The sequence below is a fragment of the Peromyscus leucopus genome, chromosome 15 (genome assembly GCF_004664715.2).
Source record: "Peromyscus leucopus breed LL Stock chromosome 15, UCI_PerLeu_2.1, whole genome shotgun sequence".
Taxonomy (NCBI): Eukaryota; Metazoa; Chordata; class Mammalia; order Rodentia; family Cricetidae; genus Peromyscus; species Peromyscus leucopus.
In genome coordinates, this window is record NC_051076.1 from 82204424 (window position 1) to 82232017 (window position 27594).

The window sequence follows — 27594 nt, forward strand, 5'->3', positions numbered from 1 at the left end:
CCCACACTGGCTTTGAACTTGTGGACTCAAGCAATCTTTCTGCCTCGGCCTTCTGAGTAGCTGGGAATACAAAAGTACACCAACCACATGCAGTGCAAACTACATTTTATAACAGTTTCAATAACACTAGTGTAAAGAGGGCTGAGATTATAGAGCAGTGGTACATCTGCCCAGCACTCCTGAGGGGAGGAAGAACTGACTCTTTCTGGCTCCTCTAGTCCTACCCAATGTTTGTTAATGTGTGGTAATGAAGATTCCAGACAAACCACTTTTGAAGATGACCAGATTTGCTGGGGGTTAAATGTGTGAACAGAGAGGGGTGGGAAGAGATAGGTCAGTAGTGAAGAGCACAGGCTGCTCTTGCAGAGGACCCAGGTTCGATGCCTCACACCCACATGGTGTCTCACAAACAGCTGCAACTCCAAGGGATCCAGTACCCTTTTCTGGCCTCCATGGGCACCAAAAATGCATGTGGTACATACACAGACGTGTAGGCAAACACTCATACCCAAAATAAAAATAGGCAAATCTTTTTAAAATGTATAAACACAGAAATGGCTGGAGCCCACAGAAACTCCTGTGATCAGAACACAGACCTAGAAACAAAGAAGAGGCGCTTGGCCATGGAGGACACTTTGGACAGACAGACCCATAAGAGAGCACCAAGAGGAACAAGTGTGCAGTCAATAACCACAGCACACGGTCATTAGAGAGATGTGCTGCCTCAGGATATAGCTGGTACCTCACACGTGCCAACTGAGATTAAGGTATAAAAAAGACCTGAGAGAAAAGCCCCTCAGACCAGAATGAGGAGGAATTCCCCTCTACTTCTGTACTGCTGAGGTGGGGTTTGAGTCACAAAAATATTCTGATAAAATATTCATTAAATCCTGCAAATCCCATTATTTCTATAAGCATACATATTGGTCCAATTAGTAAGGCCACTCCACGTAGTTAAAAGGAGATTTATTTAATGGCATAACTTACAAATGAAGGAATAGGTAGGTTGAGGGTTCTGGGAAAGACGCAGCAGTGGTTCGGCAATGTTCTCTGGAGAACTCTCCTCCATCTACCTCTAGCTTCCGGGCTCCCAGCAGCAAGAGAGCGCAGCACATCCCAATCTCAGGTCTTCAGGTCCTCCCTTGGCCCCGCCTTGTGGGTGTGATAGTTACCAAAACCTCAATGGGGGTTGGAACTTCCAGACCAAAGCTGGAATGGCTACCCACTACACACACAACTCGACTACAGCATCCATATCAACAGTCCTTAACATGAGGCTTCTGGGGTAAGACAATGGATTAGAAGTTCCCACCAAGTGACTCCATGCATGAGAAGGGTCACATAGCAAAGCAGAGTATAATCCCTCAGTGTCTACACAGGCAATCTTAGTGGCTAGAGAAATTCTGGGTTCTGGCAGGCCCTATATCAGTAAAGGAACTTCATCTGAGAGTGACTTTTCCTGTCTGACAGCATCCCATAGCTGGAGTGCTACAGCAAGATGCCATCTTGAGAAGGGGCCTTGGTTTAAATCTTGGTTTAAAGCTGCTACGGAGACCTGAACAATCACAAGACAGCCTATGGACACTCTGCCACCATGTCTAGGTGGGGGACGGACACAACAGGTATGTGTGGAAGGGGGAGATTCAGACAAATTCACTGAGAAAAAACGAGGAGCAGTGAACCCAGGCTGTGGAGGCCACAGTGTCAGTGGCCTCACCCTCAGTGGAAGGAATAAGAGCCATCACCTCAACACCTGTGGGTTGCTGTGCAGATGGAGAGTTTTGTCCATGGCTGGCAATTGCTTAGGTACGGGAGCTGCCTCCTTACCACCAACTGTAGTTTGCTGCTAGTCTAGCAACTCTGGGACCACAGACAGCAGATTACTAGATTTCTGCAGGGTGGTTTCTTGCTGTAATCTTCCTGAAAGCAGAGCACGAGGCTCCCTGACTTATCCCTCTCCTATGACCTGATCCTATACTTAAAAGGTTCTAAGGGCCTCACTAGAAAATTCTTAAATCTGATAAAACTTACAGCCAAAGTAGCAGGGTATAAAATCAACAGCTTTTCTATCAATCAGTAAAGAGCATTTAAGAAATCAGGAAAACAATCCTACTCACAATAGCAAAACAAAACATTTAAAAAATAATCTTTAAAGAAAGAAGTAAAAGACCTCTACAACGACAACTATAAAACAATAAAGAAAACAATAGAAAAACTGAAGAATAACAACAGAAAAAGAAAAAGAAAAGACCTCCCATGTTTGTGGCTCAAAAAGAAAAAACAAAACAAAATAGATCTGAGCAGCCTGCACTGTCACCCAGGGCCATCACATCATCCAGACCTCAGCTGCTGTCAAGGGCCATGTCTGGGCCCATGGTTCTGTTGCAGCCCTGGCCTATATTGACCTCTGTGGCTCCTATTACCACTGAAGACAACTGGAGAAATGGCTCACTAAATGCCCTTCCAGATGACATGAGCCCAGTTCCCAGAACCCACTTAGGGCAGCTCCCAACTGCCTGTAACTTCAGAGCCACAGAATCCAACACCCTCTTCCGGCATCCTTAGGTGCCTACGTACATGTGGCACACACATACAGGATTAAAAATAAATCTTATAAACAAAAACTACATAGAGAGTCCTTCTATTCATCAGGATGGCTAGCGTCATTAAAACATAATAAATTCTGGCCAGGATGCAGAGAATGAGGTATGGGAACCTGATATACATGGTTGGTGGGAAAATAAGTTAGTAGATCTGCTATAGAAATCAGCATGGAGGTTCCTAAAAAAGGAACAACAACAACAAAAAAAAGATCTACTGCACCTCTCAGAGTTATTCATCTGAAGGAATTAAAGTATACAACTCAGATACCAATAAATCCGTTTTACCAGGGGGCTATTCACAACAGCGAAATTATGGAATCAGCCTTAGTGCCCATCAACACCTGATCAATTTACATATCAAATGTGTTACATATACAAAGTGGAGTGTTAGGTAGCCACAAAGAAAAATGAAATCATGCCATTTGCAGAAAAATGAAGGGAACAAGAATGTTAAAAGACGTAAGTCAGACTCAGAAACAAAATCACGTTTTCTCCAATATGTGGATCTAGTCTTTCTTTTTAAAGACCAATGAGATGGTTTAGCACGCAATTACACTTGTTGCTAAGGCTGACAACCTGAGTTCCAGCCCCAAACCCACATAGTAGAAGGAAGAAATACATTTCTCTGTCCTGTCCTGATTGACATACTTGCCCTGTGTGGCACACACAGGCACATACACAAATAAATGAATGAATGAATGAATGAATGAATGAATGAATGAATGAATAAATAAATAAATAAATAAATAAATAATAAAGAAGAAATGATTCAGTTGTTATGGGCATTTGCTGCTCTTCAGAGGACCTGAGTTTAATTCCCAGCACTCCCATGAAGCAGTTCACAATTTCACATAACTACAGCGACAAGGACCTGATAGCATCTTCTGGACTCTGTGGTTACCAGCACTCATGTGTGCAGTTGCACAGCCACACAGAACATACACATGCATACCAAACTTTTTTTAAAGTCTTTAGAGGTAGAGGCAGAACAGGAGGTAGAAGACAGTCTGGTCTACAAAGTGAGATTCTGTATTAAACAGTCAAAAAGAAAGAAAGACTGGGAGCAAAAAGGCAGGCCACTGGGAACAGAAAGGGTAATGTAAGTTAATAGCAAGGGACAACAGAACAAATGGTCACATTTTTTTTCCTATTTGGCTAAAAACAGGAAGTCATCACAAGGCATTATTAAAACAAAAATACTTAGGGATGCTTCATTTCAAACACAGATTTCTCTCGTTTACTGAAAAAAAAAAAATACCTTCCAGGAGTAATAACCCCAAACCAACATTAAAAGTGCTTTCTTTCTCTTTCTGCTCCAGTAGCTGTCCACATAAGTCTGTTCCTCTTGGCCTCAACTCCTGATTCTCTTGTCCCTCTCCTGGTGGGTGCTCCCCTGAACTGACGGTACTACACTGCCTATTGCCTAGTAGATTCACCTTGATGGCATCCAACTGCTTATGAGAATATTTAACCATGGCAACTGTCAGCTGCTATTACTCAGGCCTTTTCTCCTCTCCTTAGAGAGCTGAGTCCTCAGCTGGGTACTACTGCCACCCTTTGCTGTTTTATATCTCTTTGTAGCACCTCTGACCACAGGGCTCCCCCATGGGTGCTACTTAATGTGAGTAGGAACACTGGTTTTCACTGTCTCAGAAGTATACTGAACAAAGACTTTCTGCATTTCTTGCATGTTTGTCCCACATTCGTCTCTGAGGTAAGAACAAAGCCTTTTCCTGACAATGCCTTACCATATTTAATTCCAGTCACTATAAATTTCCATCTATTAGAGGGCTTGATGGTCTGCAAGAGTTCTAAAAACAAGCTGCACTCATGCTATAGGATCAGTTCTTAGCACACCATGCAGTAGGTTTTTGTTCTTATTGTTTATTTGTTTTACTATCTTTCTGTATGTTCCCACCGGGCATTGAGTCCAGTGATGGCAGGCACTATCTATTTTCCAGCATCAAGTACAGTGTCTGGCACAAAGCATAAAAACCATAAATACAGTTAAGTGTTCATGCAGTTAAAAAGCATTGCAGATTATTTGTTAGCAACGGCTAAACTGATGATATATGTGAGCTATTACCCTCTGGTGTGAGCTACACTGTGTACCCCATGCTCTTGTGTGGAGGTCCTAACCCCTGGTACTCAGAAGAGTAATTATATTTGCAAATAGTCTCTGAAGACTGGTGTTGCTTAGGTGTTGAGTAATCCTCAAAGGCCCAGGTGTTAAAGGTTTGGTCCTTAGAGTAGCACTGCCAGAAGATGGCAAAGATCTTTCAGGGCCTAGGCCAGGGATAATGGCACAAATCTGCAGTCACAGCACTTGGAGGCAGAGACAAGGAGATCAGGAACACAAGGCTTTCTTTGAGTACACTGCAAGTTCAAAGGCTGTCTGGGCTATATGAGAAACTGTCCCCAAACAAAAATAACAACAAAAAGGTAGGGCCTAGGAGGCTTTAAGTAACTGGGCAAGTGTCCTTAAAGGGACTCTGGAGTGCAGTCATTTTAAGCTGACTAGCCACTAAGTAAGCAGCTAGTATACCACATATTCCCTGCCAGGATATGCTTCTTCACCACAGGCCCAATGGGCCAACTGGTCATGGAGTGAAATCTCCAAAACCATGAGCCAAAGAAAACCTTCCCTGTTTTAGTTGGTATATATCAGGAATTCTGTTACTGTCATGGAATGTTAACTAACACACAGCTACACTCATGCTAACATAAACTAATACTGGCTTGATATAATCCTAATTCCAACAACTGCTATCATTGACAGGAAAGGGAAACAAACACACACACACACACACACACACACACACACACACACACAAACACACACACACACGGAAATACCATGTGAGAACAGTCTGGCATGATTCTACATACCTCTACAAGGCAAAGAAAACACATAGGGTTACAGGTAGCACAGGAAGCTATGTGGAAACAAGAAGGATTCCTTCTCTAGAGCCTTTGGAGGGAGCACAGTCCTGACAATATCTTGATTTTAAAGTCTCTCTCTCTCTCTCTCTTGTTTTTTTTTTCAAGATTTATTTATTTATTATGTATAAAGTGTTCTGCCTACATGTATCCCTGCAGGCCAGAAGAGGGCACTAGATCTCATTACAGATGGTTGTGAGCCACCATGTGGTTGCTGGGAATTGAACTCAGGACCTCTGGAAGAGCAGTCAGTACTCTTAACCTCTGAGCCATCTCTCCAGCCCCCTCTCTTGGTTTTTTGAGACAGGGTTTCTCTGTGTAGTTTTGCACCTTTCCTTGAACTCACTTTGTAGCCCAGGCTGGCCTCAAACTCACAGAGATCCACCTGCCTCTGCCTCCCAAGTGCTGGGATTAAAGGTGTGTGCCACCACCTTCCAGCCCAAAAAAAAGAAAAAAAAAAAAAAAGCAGTCTCTAGAACTAAAAATAAACTTTTGCTGTGTCAAACCAGCCAGGTTATGACAGTGTGGGAGCACTAATAAACCTCTCAGTGACATGCCAAAATTCAGTGGCTCAGAAATGAAAGGCAAGGCCTTTCCACTATCCATTTTCCCTAGTACATACCAAGAAGAAACTAACAAAATACAACTTTCCACACAGCCATCTTAAAGAAAAATGTTCTTTACTGACAACATTTTGTAGAGTATTATTTTAATCTGTGTTACATTTGTTTATACTATGGAACATTTGTTTAATGATGCAAGGATACGTTGCATTCTTTTTTTTTCTTTTTTTTTTTTTTTCTTTTTTCTTTTTTTTTTTTTGAGACAGGGTTTCTCTGTGTAGCTTTGCGCCTTTCCTGGAACTTGCTTATGGAGACCAGGCTGGCCTCGAACTCACAGAGATCCGCCTGCCTCTGCCTCCCAAGTGCTGGGATTAAAGGCGTGCGCCACCACCGCCCGGCTACGTTGCATTCTTTTATGTTGCATTTGTTTAACTTGGTGAAGCTGTGTTCCTTTGCCTGTCTAAAACAACTCAGGGCCTAATAAAGAGCTGAACAGCCAATAGCGAGGCAAGAGAAAGGATAGGTGGGGCTGGCAGGCATCGAGAATAAACAGAAGGAGAAATCTGGGAGGAAAAGAAGAAAGAACAAGAGAACAAGGAAAAGAAGACTCTAGGGGCCAGCCACCCAGCCACACAGCCAGCCAAAGAGTAATTAAAGTAAGATATAAAAAGTAAGAAAAGGAAAGAGTCCAGAGGTGCTGCAGGATCCTGTATGCTGTGAATATATTTTGTTCTCATTGGTTGATAATAACGCTGTTTGGCCAATAGAGAGGCAGAATAAGGTTTGAAGACAGAGGTAAAGAAGGGTGGAGTCAAGCAGCCTCCAGCCAGCCGCCTAAGGAACAAGATCCCAGAGAACCAGTGAGCCATGGGCAATGTGGCAATGCACAGATTAATAGAAATGGGTTAATTTAAATGTAAGAGCTAGTTAGTAATAAGTCTGAGCCATCACCAGACATTTATAATATAAGCCTTTGAGAGAATATTTGGAAGCAGCTGCGGAACTGGGCAGACAGAGAAACTCAGTTTACACAGAGGTAAAAGGTAGATGGGATAATTTTAAGTAGATGGGATAATTTTAAGTTAAGAAAAGCTGGCAAGAAACAAGTCAAGCTAAGGCTGGGCATTTATGATTAAGAATAAGCTTCTGTGTGTGATTTATTTGGGAGATGGGTAGCGGGCCCCCAAAAAGAACAAAAACAACCACCACCAACATTTAGTGAAAACATCATTTTAAAAGAATCTATGATTGTTGAGGCTAGCCTAGTCTACATAGTAAGTTCTAAGACAGGGAAACGTACTGAGACCCTGTCTCAAAGAACATTAATAACAACAAAAATATATGTGATCAACATGTTATGCTTACAAGAAAAAAAAGACAGAAATGGGTACTCTAAATAGTCCACATTTTCTCCTAAAAGTGTTAATATTCCTTCTTATCTTACAGTTATTTGAACACTGTAAAAGAAAGTAAAGTGTATTTTAGGATTATTAACAATGTTGTCCATTCTTCAGGGTGAACTAGTATTTGGAGGGCAAGGGGTTTTTCATGTTTCTTGTTCAAAATTTTATTACAAAAATATTTCACTTGCAAATACCCATGGTCCAATATTTTATAACAGCTGCTAATTCCTTTTTAGAATAGTTATCTAGATAGAGGGGAAACATCTCAAGAAAATAAGAGTAGAAAAAAAGGGCAAAAATTATTTGTGAACCAAGTTTCTTTCCTTAACCTTATCAATGGTGCAGAATCATGCTGTCTTCTATATCTATGTAAATGGATCATTTCCCAGGCACATATGTAACTTATAAAAGCTGTTTGTAAAAAATGGACTTCCAGAGAAAACAAAAATGGCAGTGGATGTATCCACTGTAGAGCTCCAATAAGACATTTAAAAAGTAGACTCACAAAATTATAAAGAAAAATATCAGAACAGAGCCTCACATCGGAAAACGATGAATCTATGCCCTGTGCTGCTGAGTCTAAGCCAGCAGGCTGCAAGCACAAAGGTTGTGCCCAACAAGCTGTGGGGCTACAGGCACCGAGGACATGGAGATGTGCCCGCCTCCTGAAGCTCCAGCAGAAACACATCAATACTGAATAGGACTGGCCCTAGACCTACCAGCCAGCTTGCAGCATGGAACCTCTGCAGCTGCAGCCCATGCTGACTGCCCTGCTGGGACAGGAGTGTAGCCTGTAAATGATTATCATATTGATGATGCAAAGAAAGGCTCCTCTCAAAACCTGTACGTAAATGTGACCTGAGTGAGGGATTTCCATATGTGTGAACCCAAGGAAGTAAATGCATGAAAAGGAGGCAATACTTGACATGTAAGAGGGAAATACACTGAATATTTTTAATAAAACTTGTATTTTTAAAAGTTTCACAATCAAGTTAAAAAGGGGAAAAAGACATTCCAGATGTTTATCTTCTGGGGCAGGTGCACAGTTCCTCTCCAGCTGCACTGTCCCCCACAGCCCCTTACGAGAACACTAAGTCTTCCTTCTTATTTCATGGCATTATTTTCCCTTCAAATTTTGTTTTGTTTTCACACAGGGCTATCCTGTGTATACCAGGCTAACCTTGGACTGGCACAAAGTTCCCTGCTGAGCCTCAGTGCTGGATCACAGACCCGCACAGGCATACCCAGAAAAACAGAACACTTTGCAAATACAAAGTGTCTTTCCTCCTTTGAGGGCAGTGTGTGGAACCTTCTCATTTCTCTCCCCTCTCTCTCCCCGCCTCTTTCTCTTTTTCCCCCTTCTTCTTCTTCTCTTTTTAAATTAATTTATTTATTTATTCTATGTGGTTTTCGCATTATGTGTCTTGATCCCATTCATTCCCCATCCCTCAGCATCCACACTCCACCCCTGCATCCCCACCCTTTTTTCTTGAACAAAGTTCAAGAGAAAAAACATGAAGAAAATAAAATGGGAAAAATAAAAAGGAGTGAGAAATTAAAAATCTCATGTTGGAAGCTGTAGGGTGACCCAACAAGTCACATCATATACCCCTTTGTCCATACATCTCTACTTTCAAGTGTTCATTGCAGAGTCATTGGTCTAGTTCGAATTTCTCTTAATCACAGAGCGCCACCTGCTGGTCGTGCCTTGGCATATTATCAGCATCCACAACACCCAATTTTAGCCTTTAGATTTTTATTTGTTCTATTTGTCAAAAGGAATAGTTCATAACTTTTATTCTTCCCCCCAGCCCCAGAGATAACTGAAACTAAACAGGAAAAGTACTTATTTAGGATAAAACAATATGCAATTACAGTAAAAATTAACTGGACTCAAAAAAAAATCTGAAAAAAAAAAAAACCACATAGGACCTCAGCAATCTCATTTTCTGTTTTAAAACCTCTATTTCGTTACCCCAGGAATATTTTACTGTTCTTCTACTCTTCATAGCTATTTAGACAAAAAGTATCAGACAAAAACTTAGTGATGCTGTGAAATCTATGATGTAGGTAAAACATCTGAAGACTGAAATGCTCAGGTGTCAATACTGAAGACATCTCTCCTGTGCACATACTGCTCAACAGTGTTTCTGAGGGCAAGGGGATGGGAAGGAAAGACACCCTCCAACGCTGGTCTGCACAAGTGCTTGTGTCTTTTTCCTACAGGATGTGTCACCAAAGCCTTCCCCTCATCTTTTGTGTTTACAAGTCACCGTGTTTTTATTCAGCTTCTAAGATAATGTTGACATTCTATGTATACAGAAAAGTGATTAAAAAGAAGCAGATGATATGGATAGAGAACATTTATCAGACTTAATAAATAAAAAATAACAACATCTACTGCACTTGGGTACTAGTGATCAATGTTCTTTTGGATATACTGAACATTAAATACTAACACATATCGTTACTGCTCTCAAATACAACTTTTTCAAAACGCCTAAAAACAGGAATGAAGTTTTAATACATAAAAGTAAAGATTATCTTAAAATACAATTTAGTTTATGTCATGCACAACTCCCCAAATGATAGAAAACAAATTTTCAGTTTAGTATCATAGGTGGTTCTTGTGTCTTTATCAAATTATAAATTCTTACAACAGTGCTAGCTAATACCATCATGATACTACTAGACAGGCAAGTATATTTCATGCTTTTCCTGTGCAGTCATAGTAGTTTGGCATACTTTGAAGATGAATTATATAGTGTGCCATAGTTATATACTTACTTTTTTCACTCAACTTACAACTTTGTAACCTAAGTACACACGTGCTTATTACCTCACTCTCCATACATGCCATAAACTGGCTCACAATAATGTCTCTACATGCAATTACTTATCTCAGACTATACTGTCAAAAGTAAACCTGTTGAACACAGAGTTTGGGTATGTGTACTTTAAGTTGGTATTCAAAACCACACTACAGCATAGTTAAGAGTACAAGAGGCTATGGAGCCACTTTGTCTGGTTTCAGTTAGGATTAGAAATCCCAGAAAAAGTCATTTTTCTGTGCCATAATTTCTATATTTGTAAAGAAGGAGACATAATAGAACTGCTTCACAAAGTTAGGGAATAACATGAGGTGGATATTCTTTTCATAGCTATCATCTACACATTCTCTTTTGTGAATTTTTGGGCATAATTTTCCATTTCATTATGGTAATATTTTTTTTTCTATTGCTGGATACAACTTTTTGTAATTCAAAAAGTGGCTACCGGGTATTTGGGAAAAGGCAGGCAGGAGAGAAACTTCCACCTACACGTGGCGGCCAACGGCAACTCCATCCACAAAAAACCTAGAGAGCTTTTTAAAAGGTTCTAAAACAGAGCCAAGAGCAGCTTCGTAGTTCATATCTCTCACTGCAGGCTGCATGCAGTACAGAACCACAGAAGAACCATATCCCCTGACCGCTGCAGGCCTTAGTAGAAACATGGCGAAGTCCCACAGTCTCTCAGGGGCAGCAGTACAAAGAGGCTTCTCCCAGCAACTGCCTTTGGGCTTGAGAACACAGCTTCAGACTTAAGAACACAGCTACACTCTACTTAGTACTGCTTCCCAGAGTTGGGGGGTGGGGGTAAGCGTGACTCTGCTGGTACCTCTGCCATGTTGGAAAGTGGAGTGGAGCAGATACAGCCACCAAAGCTGCTGCTTGGGTCCTAGCCACACCTGCAGTTTAAAAACTCTCTCAGAAAAGGATCACAGATACACAATAAGGACAGATTCAAACAGAAAACCCTCTAAATGAGTTATAGTGTGTTTAAAAATATGTATATAGGTAGGTTGGGGATTTAGCTCAGTGGTAGAGTGCTTGACTGGCAAGTGCAAGGCCCTGAGTTCTGTCCTCAGCTGGGGCCGGGGGAAGGAGGGGGATGGGACAAAAACAAAATATATATAGGCTTGAGAAAGTAAAGAGAAGGTATACAGTCATAAAAAAGAAATACATAGTTTTCAAATAATAAAGTCCTTAGAAAGGAAATAAAGTAATATTTTTAAAAAGCCACCTAAAGATGGAAAATACACAGAGAGACTGGACACTGTATGTTGTTATGTTTTCTTTGAACTGTTTGACAGATGAGGAAGGAGCAACAGCTGCTAAGAGACATTTGATTATAAATGTTGCTGGATTAACTCAACCTATATATTTTGAAAATCCTTTAACTTCAAAATTTAAGTCAAAAGATATGTTACTTTGGAGAAGAGGTTATGCTTTTATTTCCACAGGAAATGAGAGGCTGTGGATTCATCCTGTGTTAAGAAAAATCAGATTTGATCGAGGAAGAACCCCTGAAAGGTCTCCGATGGGAACAGATGGCCCAGATGATCCAACATTTCAGAATACTTTTGGTGCAGTTTCCTCTGAGTTCTGCATTCAGAGAGGCTTCAAGCCTACTGGCTGAGATGATCCAAATTCAAAGACTACTCCAGTCAAGACTTGAACATAATCCTAAATTTTCCCATAAGATTAACAGCATCCCCAACCAGCAGGAAGTAGCCTAGAAAACAATGCCCACATTCCCCCAAAAAATGGATTATGGATGTTTGTCTTTATTTAGGGGGCTTAGTTACAAATTGTTATTGGTCATAGTCAATTTCTTTCAAAAATAACAAAGGGGATATGATATAGAAATGATGGGGAAAAGGGGATAGATCATTAAATCCACTTTAGTCCAAAAAACAACTGCTAATTTTACATATTTTATATCAGTATGATTTTAGTTTATTGATATAAATTTAAAGTTAATTTTGTTATACTGTATATTTCTACTCTTGTTTAGGGTATTATGTTTATGTAGCTCATTTAAAAATGTAATATATAATTAAGAAATATGGATGAATGGTCATCTATAGTAGCAAACTTATGATGTTAGGTATGTTTTCAAGGTCACACAGATATATTTCAGATAGACAGGCAATCTTCAAACACTTCAAAAACCTACAGAATATGGCATTTAAAATGTTTTAAGAACACAGACTTTTCTCGACAGTGAGACACATCTGCTCCTAGCACCACCAATTACTTAAAAGAGAATGATGGGCATCAAAGAAACTCCATATGGAGTTTGTCTCCTTTATGGCAAAAGCTAGCCACGTGGGCAAAAAAAGTGCTCTTGCCTTGACTGTTGACAGTATGCTGTACAAATTGAACAAGCAGGACATACACACACACAAAAAAAAAAATTAAAAAACTTGACTGCAGAACTTTGCCAAGACAAGGTGGAACAGTCCTGCAAAAATCCTGCTAAGATAAGTCCATCAGATATGCTAGGCCTGTAGGCAGAAGACTGATGCCACATCACTGCAGAATAACTTTGGGTGACTGTCCAGGCAGCCTGACATTCCTGTCATTAGCTAACATTACATCCTTCTGGGGTCTTTGATGGAGTTGAAGACTAAATAGTTATAATTATAGTTTTCCTTAGTTATAAAGAAAGTAAATTAGATACAAAGCTCACCACAATAAAATAGATATCGAAAATAGTATTTTCACTGCTTTTTGTCAAAAGCAAATAGATTGGATACTGTTACTGTAATTCTTAACTGTTTTTGTTTTATTTAGTTTTACTATGTTAAGATCAAAACCTTCCTTTTTAATTAGACAAAAAGGGGGAAATACTGTTGGATAATGCTCTTGTACACTGTAAAGATTTGTCACTCAAATTGATTTAATAAAATGCTGACTGGCCAGTAGCCAGGCAAGAAGTATACGCAGGGTGACCAAACTAAGAATGCTGGGAAGAGGAAGGGTAGAGACAGGAGTCAACAGGCAGATGCAAAGGAAGCGAAATGAGAACTTTTTTTGAGGAAAGGTACCAAGCCAAAGTGGCTACACACAGATAAGAATTGTGGGTTACATGGGAATAGGAAGAAGCAGAGTGAGAGAGGTCCCCAGAAATCCACAAAGATACCTCCATGATAGACTACTGGCAACTGTCGAGAGAAAGCCTGATCTGACCTACTCTGGTGATCAGATGGCCAAACACCCTAACTGTCATGATTAGAACTCTCATCCAGTGACTGATGGAGGAAGATGCGGCCAAACCCCAGGTGGAGTTCCAGGAGTCCAATGGAAGAGAGAGAAGAGGGATTATATGAGCAAGAGATATTGAGACCATGACTGGAAAAAGCACAGAGACAAATAGCCAAACTAGTGGAAACACATGAACTGTGAACCAATAGCTGAGGAGCCCCCATGGAACTGGACCAGGCCCTCTGGATAAGTGAGACAGTTGATTAGCTTGAACTATTTAGGAGGCCCCCAGGCAGTGGGACCAGGACCTGTCCTTGGTTCATGAGCTGGTTTTTTGGAACCTAGAGCCTATGCTGAGACATTTTGCTCAGTCTTGGTGTAGGGAGGAGGGGACTGGACCTGCCTCAACTGAATCTACCAGGCTGGGCTGACTCCCCAGGGGAGACCTTGCCTTGGAGGAGGTGGGGATGGGGGGGGTTTGGGAGGGAAGGCTGAGGGGTGGGAGGAGGGAGGACAGGGGAATCTGTGGCTAATATGTAAAATTAAATTAAATATAAAATAAAAATATTTTAAAAAGGAATTATGGGTTAATTTAAGTGTAAGAGCTAGTTAGTAATAAGCTTGAGCAACCAGCTGAGCATTTATAGGTAACATTAAGCCTCCGAGTCAATTATTTCGGAAGTAGCTGCTGAGTATTTGGGAACAGGCAAGTAGGAGAGAAACTTCCGCCAATGTATGTGGGGGTGGGGGTAGGGACAGAGGTCAATCTCAAGATGCCATCTTTTTTCTTTTTTTGAGACAAGGTTTCTCACTGGAAGAATTCTAAAAGACATCTGTCCACCAAGCTCCAGGAATCTGCCTGTCTCCAATTCCACAGTGCTGAAAGTGCAAACACGTAACACCATAACTGGCCTTTTCCTGTTTTCTATTTTCTAACATAAGTTCTAGAACTTAAACTCAGATCCTCAGACTTACACAATAAGCACTCTATTGCCTGAGCTATTTCCCTGACCTGATGCATAAAATTCCCTATAGATCATAAATTACGATGCTCATTACATAGTCCAAAGCAGAAAATAATGTAATCTTTATGGTTTATTTTATCTAATACAACATTTAATTCTGATATATTCAAATTGTCTTTTTCTTATGACATATTTTGTTTTATTCATGGGAGTCACACTTTTGCTTTTTGAGAAGCATTTTATTTCATTTTCAATCAATGTGGAATTTAATTTATGACTGGCATAAGGTGGAGGACCTGGCCATATTTTTTCCAGTGTAAAGGTAATGTGCTGTGTGTAAGTCTTCTCCCCCGAATCCCAATCTTTAATGCTATCTGTAATCAAAACCAAATATCATATAGGTATCAACCCCTTTATATAGTCAAGTCAGTCTGCATAATTACATGCTATATTTATACCAATATTGCTTCATAAGTAGCTTTAGAATGCATTTCCTGTCAAGTAAAGAAAATTTTCTTATCTTATTCTTCCTTGGTATTAGTTAAAACTATTCTTGAAAATCTCTCTCTATAAAACTTGAGAATCATCTTGAACCACATGAAAAATTATTATTCTGTAGTTAGATTTTAGGATAGTGTTAATATTTTATGAAATTTAACAATATTAGTCAATATTTATTTATATTTTATTACGGCCTAAAGTAAATTTTGTAGCTTTTTCCACAATGCACATTTTCCATTATATTATGTTTTACTTTTACTCTGAATGGTATCCTTTATCCTGTTTCATATTCTATTTGGTTAGTATCAAAGATTACAAAGTCTATTTTTTGAATTCCTTTCTTTAGATGACAGCCTCAATATGCTGTTTCTCAGTTTCAAACTCATGAAATTGAACAATCTATGCATGTAATTTTTAAAAATCAAGCAAACAAAATACAACTTGATAACTTTGTGTGATTTTTGTTTACTTTGGGTTTATTTTGAATTTTGGGGGTGTGATGGTTTGAATAGGCATGGCCCCCATAGACTTGTGTGTTTAAATGTTTGGTCCATAGGGAATGGCACTATTAAGAAGTGTGGCCTTGTTGGAGAAAGTGTGTCACTTTGAAGGAGGGCTTTGTGGTCTTCTATGCTCAAACTATGCCCAATATGGCACACAGTCGATTCTGCTACCTGCAGATCAAGATACAGAAGTCTCAGCTCCTTCTCCAGCACCATGTCTGCCTACATACCACCATGACAATAATGGACTAAATTCTGAAACTGTAAGCCATCTCCAGTTAAATGTCCTCCTTTATAATAGTTGCCATGGTCATGGTGTCTCTTCCCAATAGAAACGCTAAGGGGGGGGGGGATTGGTTTGTTGTCATTTGTTTTTTAAGAGAAATAACATGAAGTTGTGTGAGTAAGGAGGTGGAGAGAATCTAAGAGGAGTTGGGGGCGGGGAAAGAATATGATCAAAATAGTGTCCAAAAAATTTTTATACAAAAAAAAATGTCAAGCAAACAGAACTGCGTAAGTATAACAAGAAAATATTCTTTCTGTTTCTCAGTTCACCAATCCAGAGGGACAAAGCATGTTGACCTGTTTGCTTTGAACTATTCTAGTAGCTTTCTCTACATGCAGTCTTAACACTCAGTCATGATTCATCACCCAGCACTCTCTGCTGACTTGTTGCTGCCTCTAGACCTCCTTTCCACTCAGACTGGTCACCTCACTGCTTGTACTTTCTTTGTTGGCCATCACGGTGCTGCCACAGTCTACTCTCTAGACCTCTATCTTATTCACTCGGTAGACAGAATCCTCTATGTAATAGTTTACAACATCAATATGACTACCACATTTTATGTTTCCTTTCCCCTCTGCTATCCAACTGATAACTAACTATATAGTATATTTTCAAGTGTGGTTACATTTACATCCTATTCTGTAATTACAATTAATTCTTCCCTGCTTTGCCTAGATTGACTCTAAAAACTGAAAACCAGTATTTACATTAGTATAACTAAAATTTAAATGCTGTCCATTGACTAGCAAAGTTTTGTGCTATGATTAAATTTTTCTCATCTATGCCACCAAGTTTTGATCCATGTGACAATGTAGAATCACTTTTCTCACACTCTTAGCAACTGTTCAAAATCATAAAGAGTAAGTTTTCCTGTATACCATGCTATTGGTAATCTCCTCCAGCTTTCCTCTCACTCTACTGCTTTAAATTCATTTCTTTCACTATAGCTCTACTCACCCACTATTCTAATTTAGAAGAATTGCCTCTTGTTCAATTTATCTTTAAAGTTTAGTTTTTATTTTTTCTCCAAGAAATATTTATTGTGTGTGTGTGTGTGTGTGTGTGTGTGTGTGTGCCTGCATAAGTTTATGTGCACCATATGTGTGCAAGTGTCCACGGTAGCCAGAAAAGAGTTCTCAGTGCCCTAAAACTGGAGTTACAGGGAGCTGCCCGCTGTGTGATGTGGGTGCTGGAGATATGATGCAGGTCTTGTACAGGAGATAAAAGTACTCCCAATTGCTGAGCCATCTCTCCAGCCCCTCTTTCCTTCTTTTAATACATCCTGTCCTATTTTTTTCATTTTGCAAAGTGAGCATTAGTTTTTACGAATTTAACAGTTTTAAATATTTCTGGGGATTTTTAACATGTTGAGGTTCTATTCCTTGAATTATGTATCTTGAAGAGTCATTTGCATTTTAACATCTTTGGTTTTTCTGGCAACACTGAAGACTTCAAGTAAGTGATTTTTAGCCAGACAGGTCTGGAGACGGTTCTCATCATTTTGCTCCAAGCAGATAAGCCACTGGTTGGGCCAAGCCCCCAAATGATACTAAGCAATGTCTATATAAACATAGATAGCAACATTCAGGCAGGAGTTGAACATCAAAGTAATACTTAGCATTAGAAATTAAGCCAAGTGGAAGAAGGTAAAAAGTACATTCATGCCCTTGAAGAAGATTCTATTCTTGACCAGTCTTTCAAGAGAGGTAGATTCAAGCTTCAGAGTCCCCTGCCTAAAGAATGGAGCCACCTACAGTGAGTGAATGTACCTATTCCAATTAAAATAATCAAGTTCATATCCCACAGATATGCCCACTGGTCAGTCAGACCCTGCTATTCCCTTATTAAGAATCTCTTCCTAGCTGATTCTAGATTGTGTCAAGATAACAATTAAAACTAACAAATACAGTGCTCAGTCACTAAGTGTTTCTTGAAAAAAAAGATAAGCACTATACAAAAACACAAACACTTAAATACATACAGGTTGCTATACATTGCTATATTTGTGTCATCTGGGGGCCTAGTCTAACCAACTGCTCACTAACCTGGGACAAAAGTGACCAGCCCAGCCTGCAGACCTGCCAGTCTAAAAATATTCACTTGCTGAAAGCATATATCTTTAAAAAAAATGAAAAATTAAATCTTCAAGATCCATATGAATGCATATATATGTGCAGAGAGAGAGAGAGAGAGAGAGAGAGAGAGAGAGAGAGAGAGAGAGAGAGAGAGAGAGAGAGAACGAACAAGCACACTACCAAATTATTTAAAGCTTTCTGGTTTATGAAGAGCACAACCGTATTCTGTAACTTGCCAAAGGTAATTCCAACGAGGTAATGATGATGATGACGACAACTCAAAAAATCATTTAATGACATTCCTAAAACTCCTATAACCTCAATGTATCTTTATCAGACGTACGTATGTACGTAAAATACTTCTGAATATGCACCTCCAAGAGGCTGAAAAAAACCTGCTGAGCCCACACACACAGTTATAAAGAGCAAGGTGGAGGGTTCAGATCTGCCCTTTCTTTGTTCAGGAAAAATACATCTTCTCTGAGATCTAGAACAACAAATCCAGGTGCTGCTCAAAGTGGCTCTAACATTTGCTCACTGGTGGAGCCAAGGCTTTTCCAAACTCCACACCTGGCCTGTCCCTGTCCCTGCTACACTCTCCAGGACTTCCACATGAACGGCCTCTGTCGCCGTCTTCACTGTGATGCTCCCACACCTTCAGTACCCACCCAGACTGACATTTAAGGCCCCATGTGTAACTACAGAGCTGCATCTTCATAAGTAAAGTGAACCAACCAGGCCATCTTCCTGTAAAGCCATTAGAGCGTCCCTACCTCCATTTCCTCCTCCAGCCACTCGGAGGTATAAACATGTTTGGCTCATTAGCAAAAGTAGCAGAAGAGGACTTCTGTTTGGCAACTGTTTTACTATACACAAAAATGACAATGTTTATACATAAATTAATCTATCTCATTGGCATCAAGCTCAAGCAAAAATCTTTTTCCACCAAGTTAATAAAAAATATTTAAGACTTACTTAAATGGTGTAAACAAAAATGGTAGAGTAGCTGCTTTTTTCTGAGTCATCTTCACCTGGGAACCAAGCATGAAAATACATATTATATTATAAATGAGAAAAAATACTGAATTTCATTCTGAAAGATAAATATCAATTAAAATGGCTCTTCAGGGATGATTAACTTCTTTGGAAATAAATGGGATTTTGTATTATTATACTGTATTGTTTCATAAATATTTAAAGAAAAATTTAAATAATACTTGACTATCTCAGTAAGCTGAGAATTAAGTATATCACTCTTGCAAAAATAGTGTACGGTAATGTAATTACAACAATTCTTCCTTAACTCTCTGAAGTAAGGCAAAGTTACATTAGAGAATAATCTCTGTAATGCTGTGATCTCTAGTCTAATTCTTTTGGCCATATTCTAATAAATAAGGACTTGACTTGTAGTCTTTATAAGTATATATGACAATCTTATAGTGGCACTCCTCAAAGGCAGTTCTATTCCCTCTAGTGACCCATAAAACCTGCATTTCAGAAATAAACTTCATTGTTAAGTTTCAAACCCCGGACAATGGCCAAGGTGCCTATTCAACATATCCACGTAGGCCTGGTGTGGTGGTAATCTAATTGTACTGAAATGTGATTTTGATTGTATGTTAATAAATAAAGTTGCCCGGGGGTCAGAGCTATTAGAGCCATAGCAAGAGTGTGGCGGTGGTGGTACACGCCTTTAATCCCATAGATATCTGTGTGTTCAGGGATATAGCCAGCATTGGAGACATATGCCTTTAAGACCTAGGGGGCTGTACATTCAGACAGTGACGAGGCAGTCACGTGTTTGGTTTACAACCAATGAGAAGGCAGAACAAAATACTTTAAATAGACGAACAGACAGGAAATAGGTCTCTTTCGGGAAGCTGGGACACTGCAGGCGGAAGGGTGAGATTTTAGCTCTGAGCTCTGACCTCTCGGCTTTCTCTTTTGCATTGTTTCTGTGTTTCTTATTTAATAAGACAGTTGGTTACATCTATAGCCTGGCCTCCAGGTTCTCCCAGCATCCCTCAGTCCCCACCTGTTATAGGCTACAGCTGGCACTCTCTCTACCCTCTACCCTGAACTCTTCAGCCAGGAGCTGGACTGCCCTTCCCGAGGCTCTTCCCTATATAATCCAGCCATTTTGGTTACCCGCCCCTTTTGTAACTTTGCCCTCCTGGATGCTACACCTGGTTCCTGTCTCCCCTCTTCCTTCCCTTCCCCCTCTCCTCACATGGCTCAGGGTCATGTCCACTCAGACGCCTCTGGATATGTACTCCTTTTTATCTATAATAAACTTTCTTCCCCACAAGGAGCCATGTCCTTTCCTTTCCCTTTTTTTTTTTCTTTTTTCATTCATTTATGACACTTGGCAAATCTTAAAAAGCCAAGATACTAAGTTATAGGAAATTATTCATTAAAATACAAAATCATATTTTACTTAACACACTTAAAATTTATAGTATAATTACTTAGTTTATTTTTTTCACCTTGAACTGTTCAAGAATCTGTACTGCATTGGTAAGCATGCTCTCTGCTTTGAAGAGACCAGTGTTGTTAAGATAATCCACAGGAAGTATTCCCTAAAAAATGAAACATAACAAGTATTGATAATAACAAGCAGTGGTGTTCTGATTGTAAAGCAAGCGCAACCTGTAAACCCAGCACTTTGGAGGCCAAGGCGTGGTTGGCAAGTTCCTGGTCAACCTGAGCTAGAGTGAGATTCTGTTTCAATAAGAGAAAACAAGGAGCTGTAGGTGGAGTTTTCCTGTCCCAACCACCTGCTCTTCCCAAATAACTGACTCAGAGACTTAGTATAAATTATAAACACTTGGCCAATAGCTCAGGCCAGTTACAAACTAGCTCTTACAACTTAACCCATTTTTATTAATCTATGTGATGCCCAGAGACTTGTGGCCTTTACCTCTATTCCATTTTGTGTCCAACTCTTTCTCTGTCTGACTGGCGACTCCCTTAACTCTGCCTTCATCTTCCCATCATTCTCCTAGTTTGGTTGTCCTACCTATAATTCCTGCCTGGCTACTGGCCACTCAGTTTTTAACTAAATCAATCCGAGTGACAAATCTTCACAGTGTACAAAAGGATTATTCCACAGCAAGGAGCTAGAGAGATGGCTCAGCAATTAAGAGCACCTGCTGTGGGGCTAGAGAGATGGTACAGTTGCTCAGTGGTTAGAGCACTAGCTGCTCTTCCAGAGGACCTGAGTTCAATTCCTAGCACCCACATGGCGGCTCATGGTGGCTGGATCATGACCTCTTTTAATTCCAGTTCCAGGGACTCTGACACACACTTCTGCTTTCTGAGAGCACCAGGCCGTCAAGTAGTACACAAACACACATTCGAGTGCTAACCGACACATTCCTAACATTTAAAAAAAAAAGAGTGCGTGCTGATCAGTGATTCAGGGCATCTGCCACTCTTTCACAGGATAAGGACTCAGTTTCCAGCACACACATGAAGTAGCTTACATGCCTGAACAGGTGAACACACACACACACACACACACACACACACACACACACACACACACACACAATTTTAAAAAAAGACAGAAACAAAACAAAGATACACATAAAAATAAATTACTGGATTAAATGACAAAAATTTTAAAAACCATAACTAAAAAAATTAACTTTCTCACAAAGCAAAATAATGAATTAAATAAACAAATAAGACTAATTAAAGTCAATTGAAATCTGACACTGGCAGACTACTGCTGTGATTTGTCCTCAAATGTTCCCTAAGGGCACAGAGTAAAGACTTGGTCCCCAACCTGGTGCTACCGGAAGGTGACACAACAACAAAGAGGTGAGACCTAAGGAGAGATGACAGAAACTTTGCGGTGGTCATTTGGGCCCTGTAAGACTGTGTGGTGTCTTGGTCTGCCACAAACTCCCGCCACAATGTGTCACCACGAACTGAAATCTTTAATGATGTGAGCCAAAAATAAGCTTTTTTTTTTTTTATTAAGTTGATTATCTAGGAAATTTGTTATAGCATGGAAAGCTGACTAATACAACTGTGTTGGGCATATTGCTATATGCTCAGTGAATTAAGTATATTATACAAAAAGAATAATCACTGTAATGGACATAGCTATAATACTTTTTTATAAAACAAAAGGTTGTAAATAGGACACATATAAAACACATAAGGATATTCTATTCAATTTAAGAGCAAATTACCATACACATGCTCACTCACTCACACACACTTATGGCAGTCAGGATCTTATTACTTAAAGTTCTGAGTTATATTCCATTTTTAACATAAATTTGACTTTGAAAACCAAGTAAGTATGGCTGGTTGTAAGGAGTATTTTCTTAGTTATGTTTTGTTTTTCACCATTTGGACTTTTTTTTTTGTTTTGTTTTGGTTTTTGGTTTTTCAAGACAGGGTTTCTCTGTATAGTTTTGGTGCCTGTCCTGGATCTCACTCTGTAGACCAGACTGGCCTCGAACTCTCGGAGATCCACCTGCCTCTGCCTCCCAAGTGCTGAGATTAAAGGTATGCACCACCGCCACCCAGTTCGGACCCATTCTTAACAGCATTACTACTTCTTGCTGAGGGTCTTCCCCACTGGATGTAATATGGTGGAACAGTAATCAGAGGCCCTGTCCTCCTCTGTAGACAAGCCAGACAATCTAGATTTGGTTCCTGAGAGTCAGAGAGCAGTAACACAAGTACAATTTTGTTCCACCCAAGGAATGGTGCCTTGAGCAGCACGGCCATGCCAGGGCTTCTTAATCACCAGAAACCATGTAATTAATCCAGCAAGCCATCAATATATTTTCAATAATTTCCTCTTTAAAAAGACTCAGTTTCTGTTGCTTATAATCAAAAATTTATATATATCACCTTGTTACTAGAACAGAAAAAAAATCATCTATTTTTTAAAGAAATAAAATATTTAAAGGCAAGCTTTCTTCCATGTTATATGGCATATAATCAATTATGAGGTATTACCTATTTATATATAGAAAAGCAGAAAAGAATATAGTTTTCAATATAACTAAGGATTATAGAGGCACATAAAAAGGAGATTTTATTCTCTTAGGGAGTACTGGCAGTAAGTGTTATTCCTTACCACTGAATTAAGAGGAAAGGGAACTCCAATAAAGATGGAGTATTGGCAGTAAGTGTTACTCCTTACCACTGAATTAAGAGGAAAGGGAACTCCAATAAGGGACGCCATCAGTGGTGCGATGTCAGCCTAGAAACAGAAGAGTTAAATTCGAGTATAACTCTGCATGTATAAACCAGCAAATTGCATCCTCTCACACAACTATACTTGGACTATATCATATTTATTATAATCAAAAACCTTTAAACATTTATATATGTTTTATATATCAGTGTCTTTAAATGCCCATTGCTAGAAACAATCGAACTTATGAAAAACTAAGTTTGAAAAGTAACCATTAAAGGTCATCAATACAAAACCAAATCAAAAAGTACTTGCCCTGTTAGCTAAGCACCTGAACACTGTGTAAGTTTTTCAGCATCATGCCAAAGCATGCTTTGGTGGTCATAAAGAATAGCAGTCGACTCTATCAGGAGAAATGCGCACAAGCACAGAAGGGCTGCGCTCATCAGAAGGACGTCTGGCAACAGTGAAGAAGCAGAGCCCCCATGGCACTGTGGGCATTTCCTCTTCGGTTCCTCCTTCTCAGAGAGTATGCTCTGTTTCTGTTGCTATTCTTCATCTCACTACCCGCTCCTCAGCCCACTGCAATCTGCTTTGACCATTATCACCCAGAGACATCTCGCCAAAAGGAAGGTAGGTAACAGATTCTAGTTTCCTAAAGTTAACTGGCTGTTCTATCAGTCCTCAGAACTTGTCAAGCAGTAAAATACTTACAAGTTGGAAGAGACAGTTTCAAGTCCTGGCTTGCTAGCTCTGAAAGCTCCAGCAGGTTTTTATTAGACTTCCCTAATGCCTCTGTTTCTCCCTTACAAAGTGACGGCAGGACTGAATGAAATAAGCTTACAATGTACCTACTACAAAATAACCGTCAATGAAGGGCAGATTCAACTGCTGCTTTGGCCAGGCCTCCCTCTCCTGCTGCTCTGGCCTCATTACTCTTGCTTATTCTTCAATCTCAGCTTAATCCTAAATTTCCCGGGAAACCTTTGCTAAGCAGAGTTCACCAGACACATCCATCCCATGCTCTCATGGCTATGGGCCTTTCCTACAGTGTTTTACATTTCTATCTCACATTTGGTTATACAATGCTTTCACAGCATCAGTTCTCACCTCTACAGTAGAAGCAACCCAGGTCACAGCTTGTGTTTGCTTTTACTCACAATTACCCACCTTCATACAAGCACAAGTGGGCATTTGAGCATTGGTTGGAGGACTAAACTTGAACTTAGATGTACTTCAGGAATATTAGTCAATAGACTGGGGATTCAGAAAATAAACTCTACATTCAGTTTCTGACTAAGATCTACTTTTACTACAAATAAAAGACGTTTTTGTATTAGGGTCTTCAAGTAATTTCTGGCCCTTTGAGTGATTTTTAAATTATAAATTAGTAAATTGATATTTTAATGTCACATATATTTATTTTCTTAGGTATCACACATTGATCCTAAAAGAAAAAAATATTTTTATTATGCTCATAGAAACAAGTTTTCAAAGGATAAACATGAAACTGAATCCCCAGACCTTGACTTACTCTCCTTAATAAGAAAATGTCACCTTGCATATGACCTAGAGACAAGCTACCTGCCACTTTCATAATCACATCCCAGTGATGCAAGCCTTCTACAGTGAAGTTACCTGATTCAGTAGTATATACTCAACAACCCTGTACTCAGCATTTACAAATAATATTCAGTCTAGCTTTCTTAAGTTGTACACACATTTTCCTATAAGAAAAATCTATAGATATATAATTTATACTCTTGTCAGTTTTTTTATTGCATTAGCAAGGATGTTTTTAGGTTAAAATACAGTAAAAAGTAAAATATATATTAATAAAAGAAACAGTAACTGAGAAAAAGGAAAGAAACTCCTCAGAGTGGTTTTAGTGTACTTCTGCTTAATCTAAGCAGTGCAACCATTACGGGAAATAAAAAAAAAAATGCAATAAGCATGTAAATTTCAATTTACAGAATGTCTTAGTTAGGGTTTCTATTGCTGTGACTAAAACATCATGACCAAAAAGCAAGTTGGGGAGGGAAGGGTTTTTTTGGCTCACACTTCAGCATTGCTGTTCACCACTGAAGAAAGTCAGGACAGGAACTCAAACAGGGCAGGATCCCAGAGGCAGGACCTGATGCAGAGGCCATGGAGGGAAGCTGCTTACTGGTTTGCTTCCCATGGCTTGCTCAACCCACCTTCTTATAGAACCCAAGACCACAGCCCAGGGATGGCACTATCCACCATGGGCTGAGCCCTCCCCCACTGATCACTAATTGAGAAAATGCCTTACAGCTGGATCTCATGAAGGCATTTCCTCAACTGAGGCTCTTTCCTCTGATGACTCTAGCTTGTGTTAAGCTGACCCACAAAACCAGCCAGTACACATAACAACTCCCTATGTTACTAGGAAGAAAGCTTTGGGGTGGGAGGTGTAGAGTATACACATGTATTTGGAGGAATGCATGCAGGCATAGTGGAACTCAGAGGAGGATTTGGGGTATCTTCCTTTGGTCTCCATCTTATATTTTGAGATAGGATCTCTCACTGAACCACAAACTTACTGTCTGCTAAGCAGGCTGACTGTTCAGTAAGCTCCTGGGTTCTATTTTCTCCTCCCAACACTAAGGTTGCAAGGCCCATGAAGCCATGCAGGGATTTATATTCAGGTCTTACTTTCTTAACAAGAACTCTTGCTCATCTGAGCCCCCAGAAGGAGTCCTTTATCTTCAATTGAGAGTTTAAAACGTTATTTATTTATTATTGTGTGCATGGTGGAGGCTGGGAGAGGAGTGTGCTTGCCACAGCATGCATGTGGAGACTGGAAAACAACTTCGAAGAATCAGCTTATTTCTGCCAACCTTAAGTTCTGGGGATTGAACTCAGGCAGTGAGATTTATGTGTCAAGCACTTTACCCACTTGGCCATTTCAACAACCCACCTGAATTTTTTTTTTGTTTGTTTGTTTTTTTGTTTTAATTGGCACAAGGTTAGGCCAAAGCACTTGTTAAGTAGTCAACAAAAATATGTTGGAAAAATTTTTGCTACTACTACTATTATTATTACCGCCTATTTTTGCATATTTTTCTCTAAATTTCTATAGGGAATAACATAATTAAATTTAAATAGATACCTGATTGACATCTCGCCTCTTCCAGTTTTCCAGTCTCCATTCTGAAAGACATTGATATAAAACATGATGTTAAGATTTTTAACAAGAACAAATCATCTTATTTCAGGCGTGCCAGATACTCTGTGTAAAGGGTAAGTATTGGAAAACTCTTAAATCAAACATGAAAGAAAAAAAAAAGAATTGAACTGAAAAAAGCAGAGGGATATTTCTAAAGCGTTTTTTAAAAGGAAAACTGAAAAATAAACCTTTACTATTTTCTGTGATTTATTAAGCTTTAACATGTTCATTAGGAAATACAACACTGAGAACATCCAGGGAAACAGAAGGCAGGCCAGGCCTGAGGGTGAGTGCCAGCAAGGTGCCACTCCCTCACTACAGCTGTCTGCAGCAAACACACCCTCCCGCCCCTTCTCAGCCCTCGCTGTGATGCTCTTATGATCACTAACCCCGAATTTTTAAAACAGTGTATTAAGTTACTATTAAAACTCCCTTCATGGGGTAGATCTACTTCAGCTTTTGAGGAAGCTCACACTGACTTCCGTAGTGGCTGGACCAGTTTTCACTCCCACCAGCAGTGAGTGGGTGGCCCCTTCCCCCACATCCTCATCATTTGTTGTCATTTGTGTTTGGAGCTTAGTACTTCTGACTAACTAAGATGGAATCTCAAAGTAATTTTGATTTGCATTTCCCTGATGGCTAAAGATTTGAACATTAAAAAAGTATTTATTCCTCAGCCATTTGTATTTCATCTTTTGAGAACTTTCTGTTTCATGTCCAATCTTCGTTACTGTTGTTTAGTTTCTGAGGAAGTTTTATAATCTAGATACTGACTCTCTACAGAAGCTCTTTAGTTTCCTGTGGTCCTGTTTATCAGCTGTTAGTCTTAGTGTTTGCATTACTGGGTTCCTGTTCAGAAAGTCCTTTTCTGTGCCTATAGTTCAAGCATATTCCCTACTTTCTCTTCTAGCAGGCTCAGGATATCAGATCTTATGTTGAGGTCCTTCCCACATTGCTTTTAGTTGTGGTGTTTACCACAGCAATAAAAAGTACCTAATACAGAACTTACTCATATATTTTTGTTTCTAATAGCTTTAATCTCCTACTGGGATAAGTTTCCATGACATGCATGAGTGCATACATACATCTGCTTTACATGCCATTGGGATACAATGTCATCCTCCACAAAGTTCATGCCCAAGAATGGCTCAACTGAGTTAAAAACAAACAAACAAACAACTTATGTTTTAAGCAAGCCTACTAATGAGTTTATGGTTTTATATTAGACAGTGTTGATAACAATCCTTAGCCACGTATAGAGCATGAGCTGGACACCCCTGTGCTAGTACTAAGATCTGTGGAAACAAGAACCATCCCAAAGACAGCACAGCAAATAAAAAAGCTCTCTAAGTTCTATTCACTTGAATCATGA

The 27594-nt window shown here is 39.6% G+C and overlaps 1 protein-coding gene across 6 annotated transcripts in view; it reads right to left on the minus strand.

Annotated features, from left to right (window-relative positions):
• Window positions 1-27594, minus strand: part of Pign (phosphatidylinositol glycan anchor biosynthesis class N) — a 147862-nt gene that overhangs the window by 102830 nt on the left and 17438 nt on the right. For all 6 annotated transcript variants that reach the window (XM_028883394.2, XM_028883395.2, XM_037211017.1 and 3 more), the window contains 4 exons: window positions 26166-26206; window positions 23039-23098; window positions 20355-20447; window positions 18844-18899 (listed from right to left, as the gene is read on the minus strand). In XM_028883394.2, coding sequence (XP_028739227.1) covers window positions 18844-18899; window positions 20355-20447; window positions 23039-23098; window positions 26166-26206 — 250 coding nt within the window. The remainder of the gene's footprint in view (window positions 1-18843; window positions 18900-20354; window positions 20448-23038; window positions 23099-26165; window positions 26207-27594) is intronic.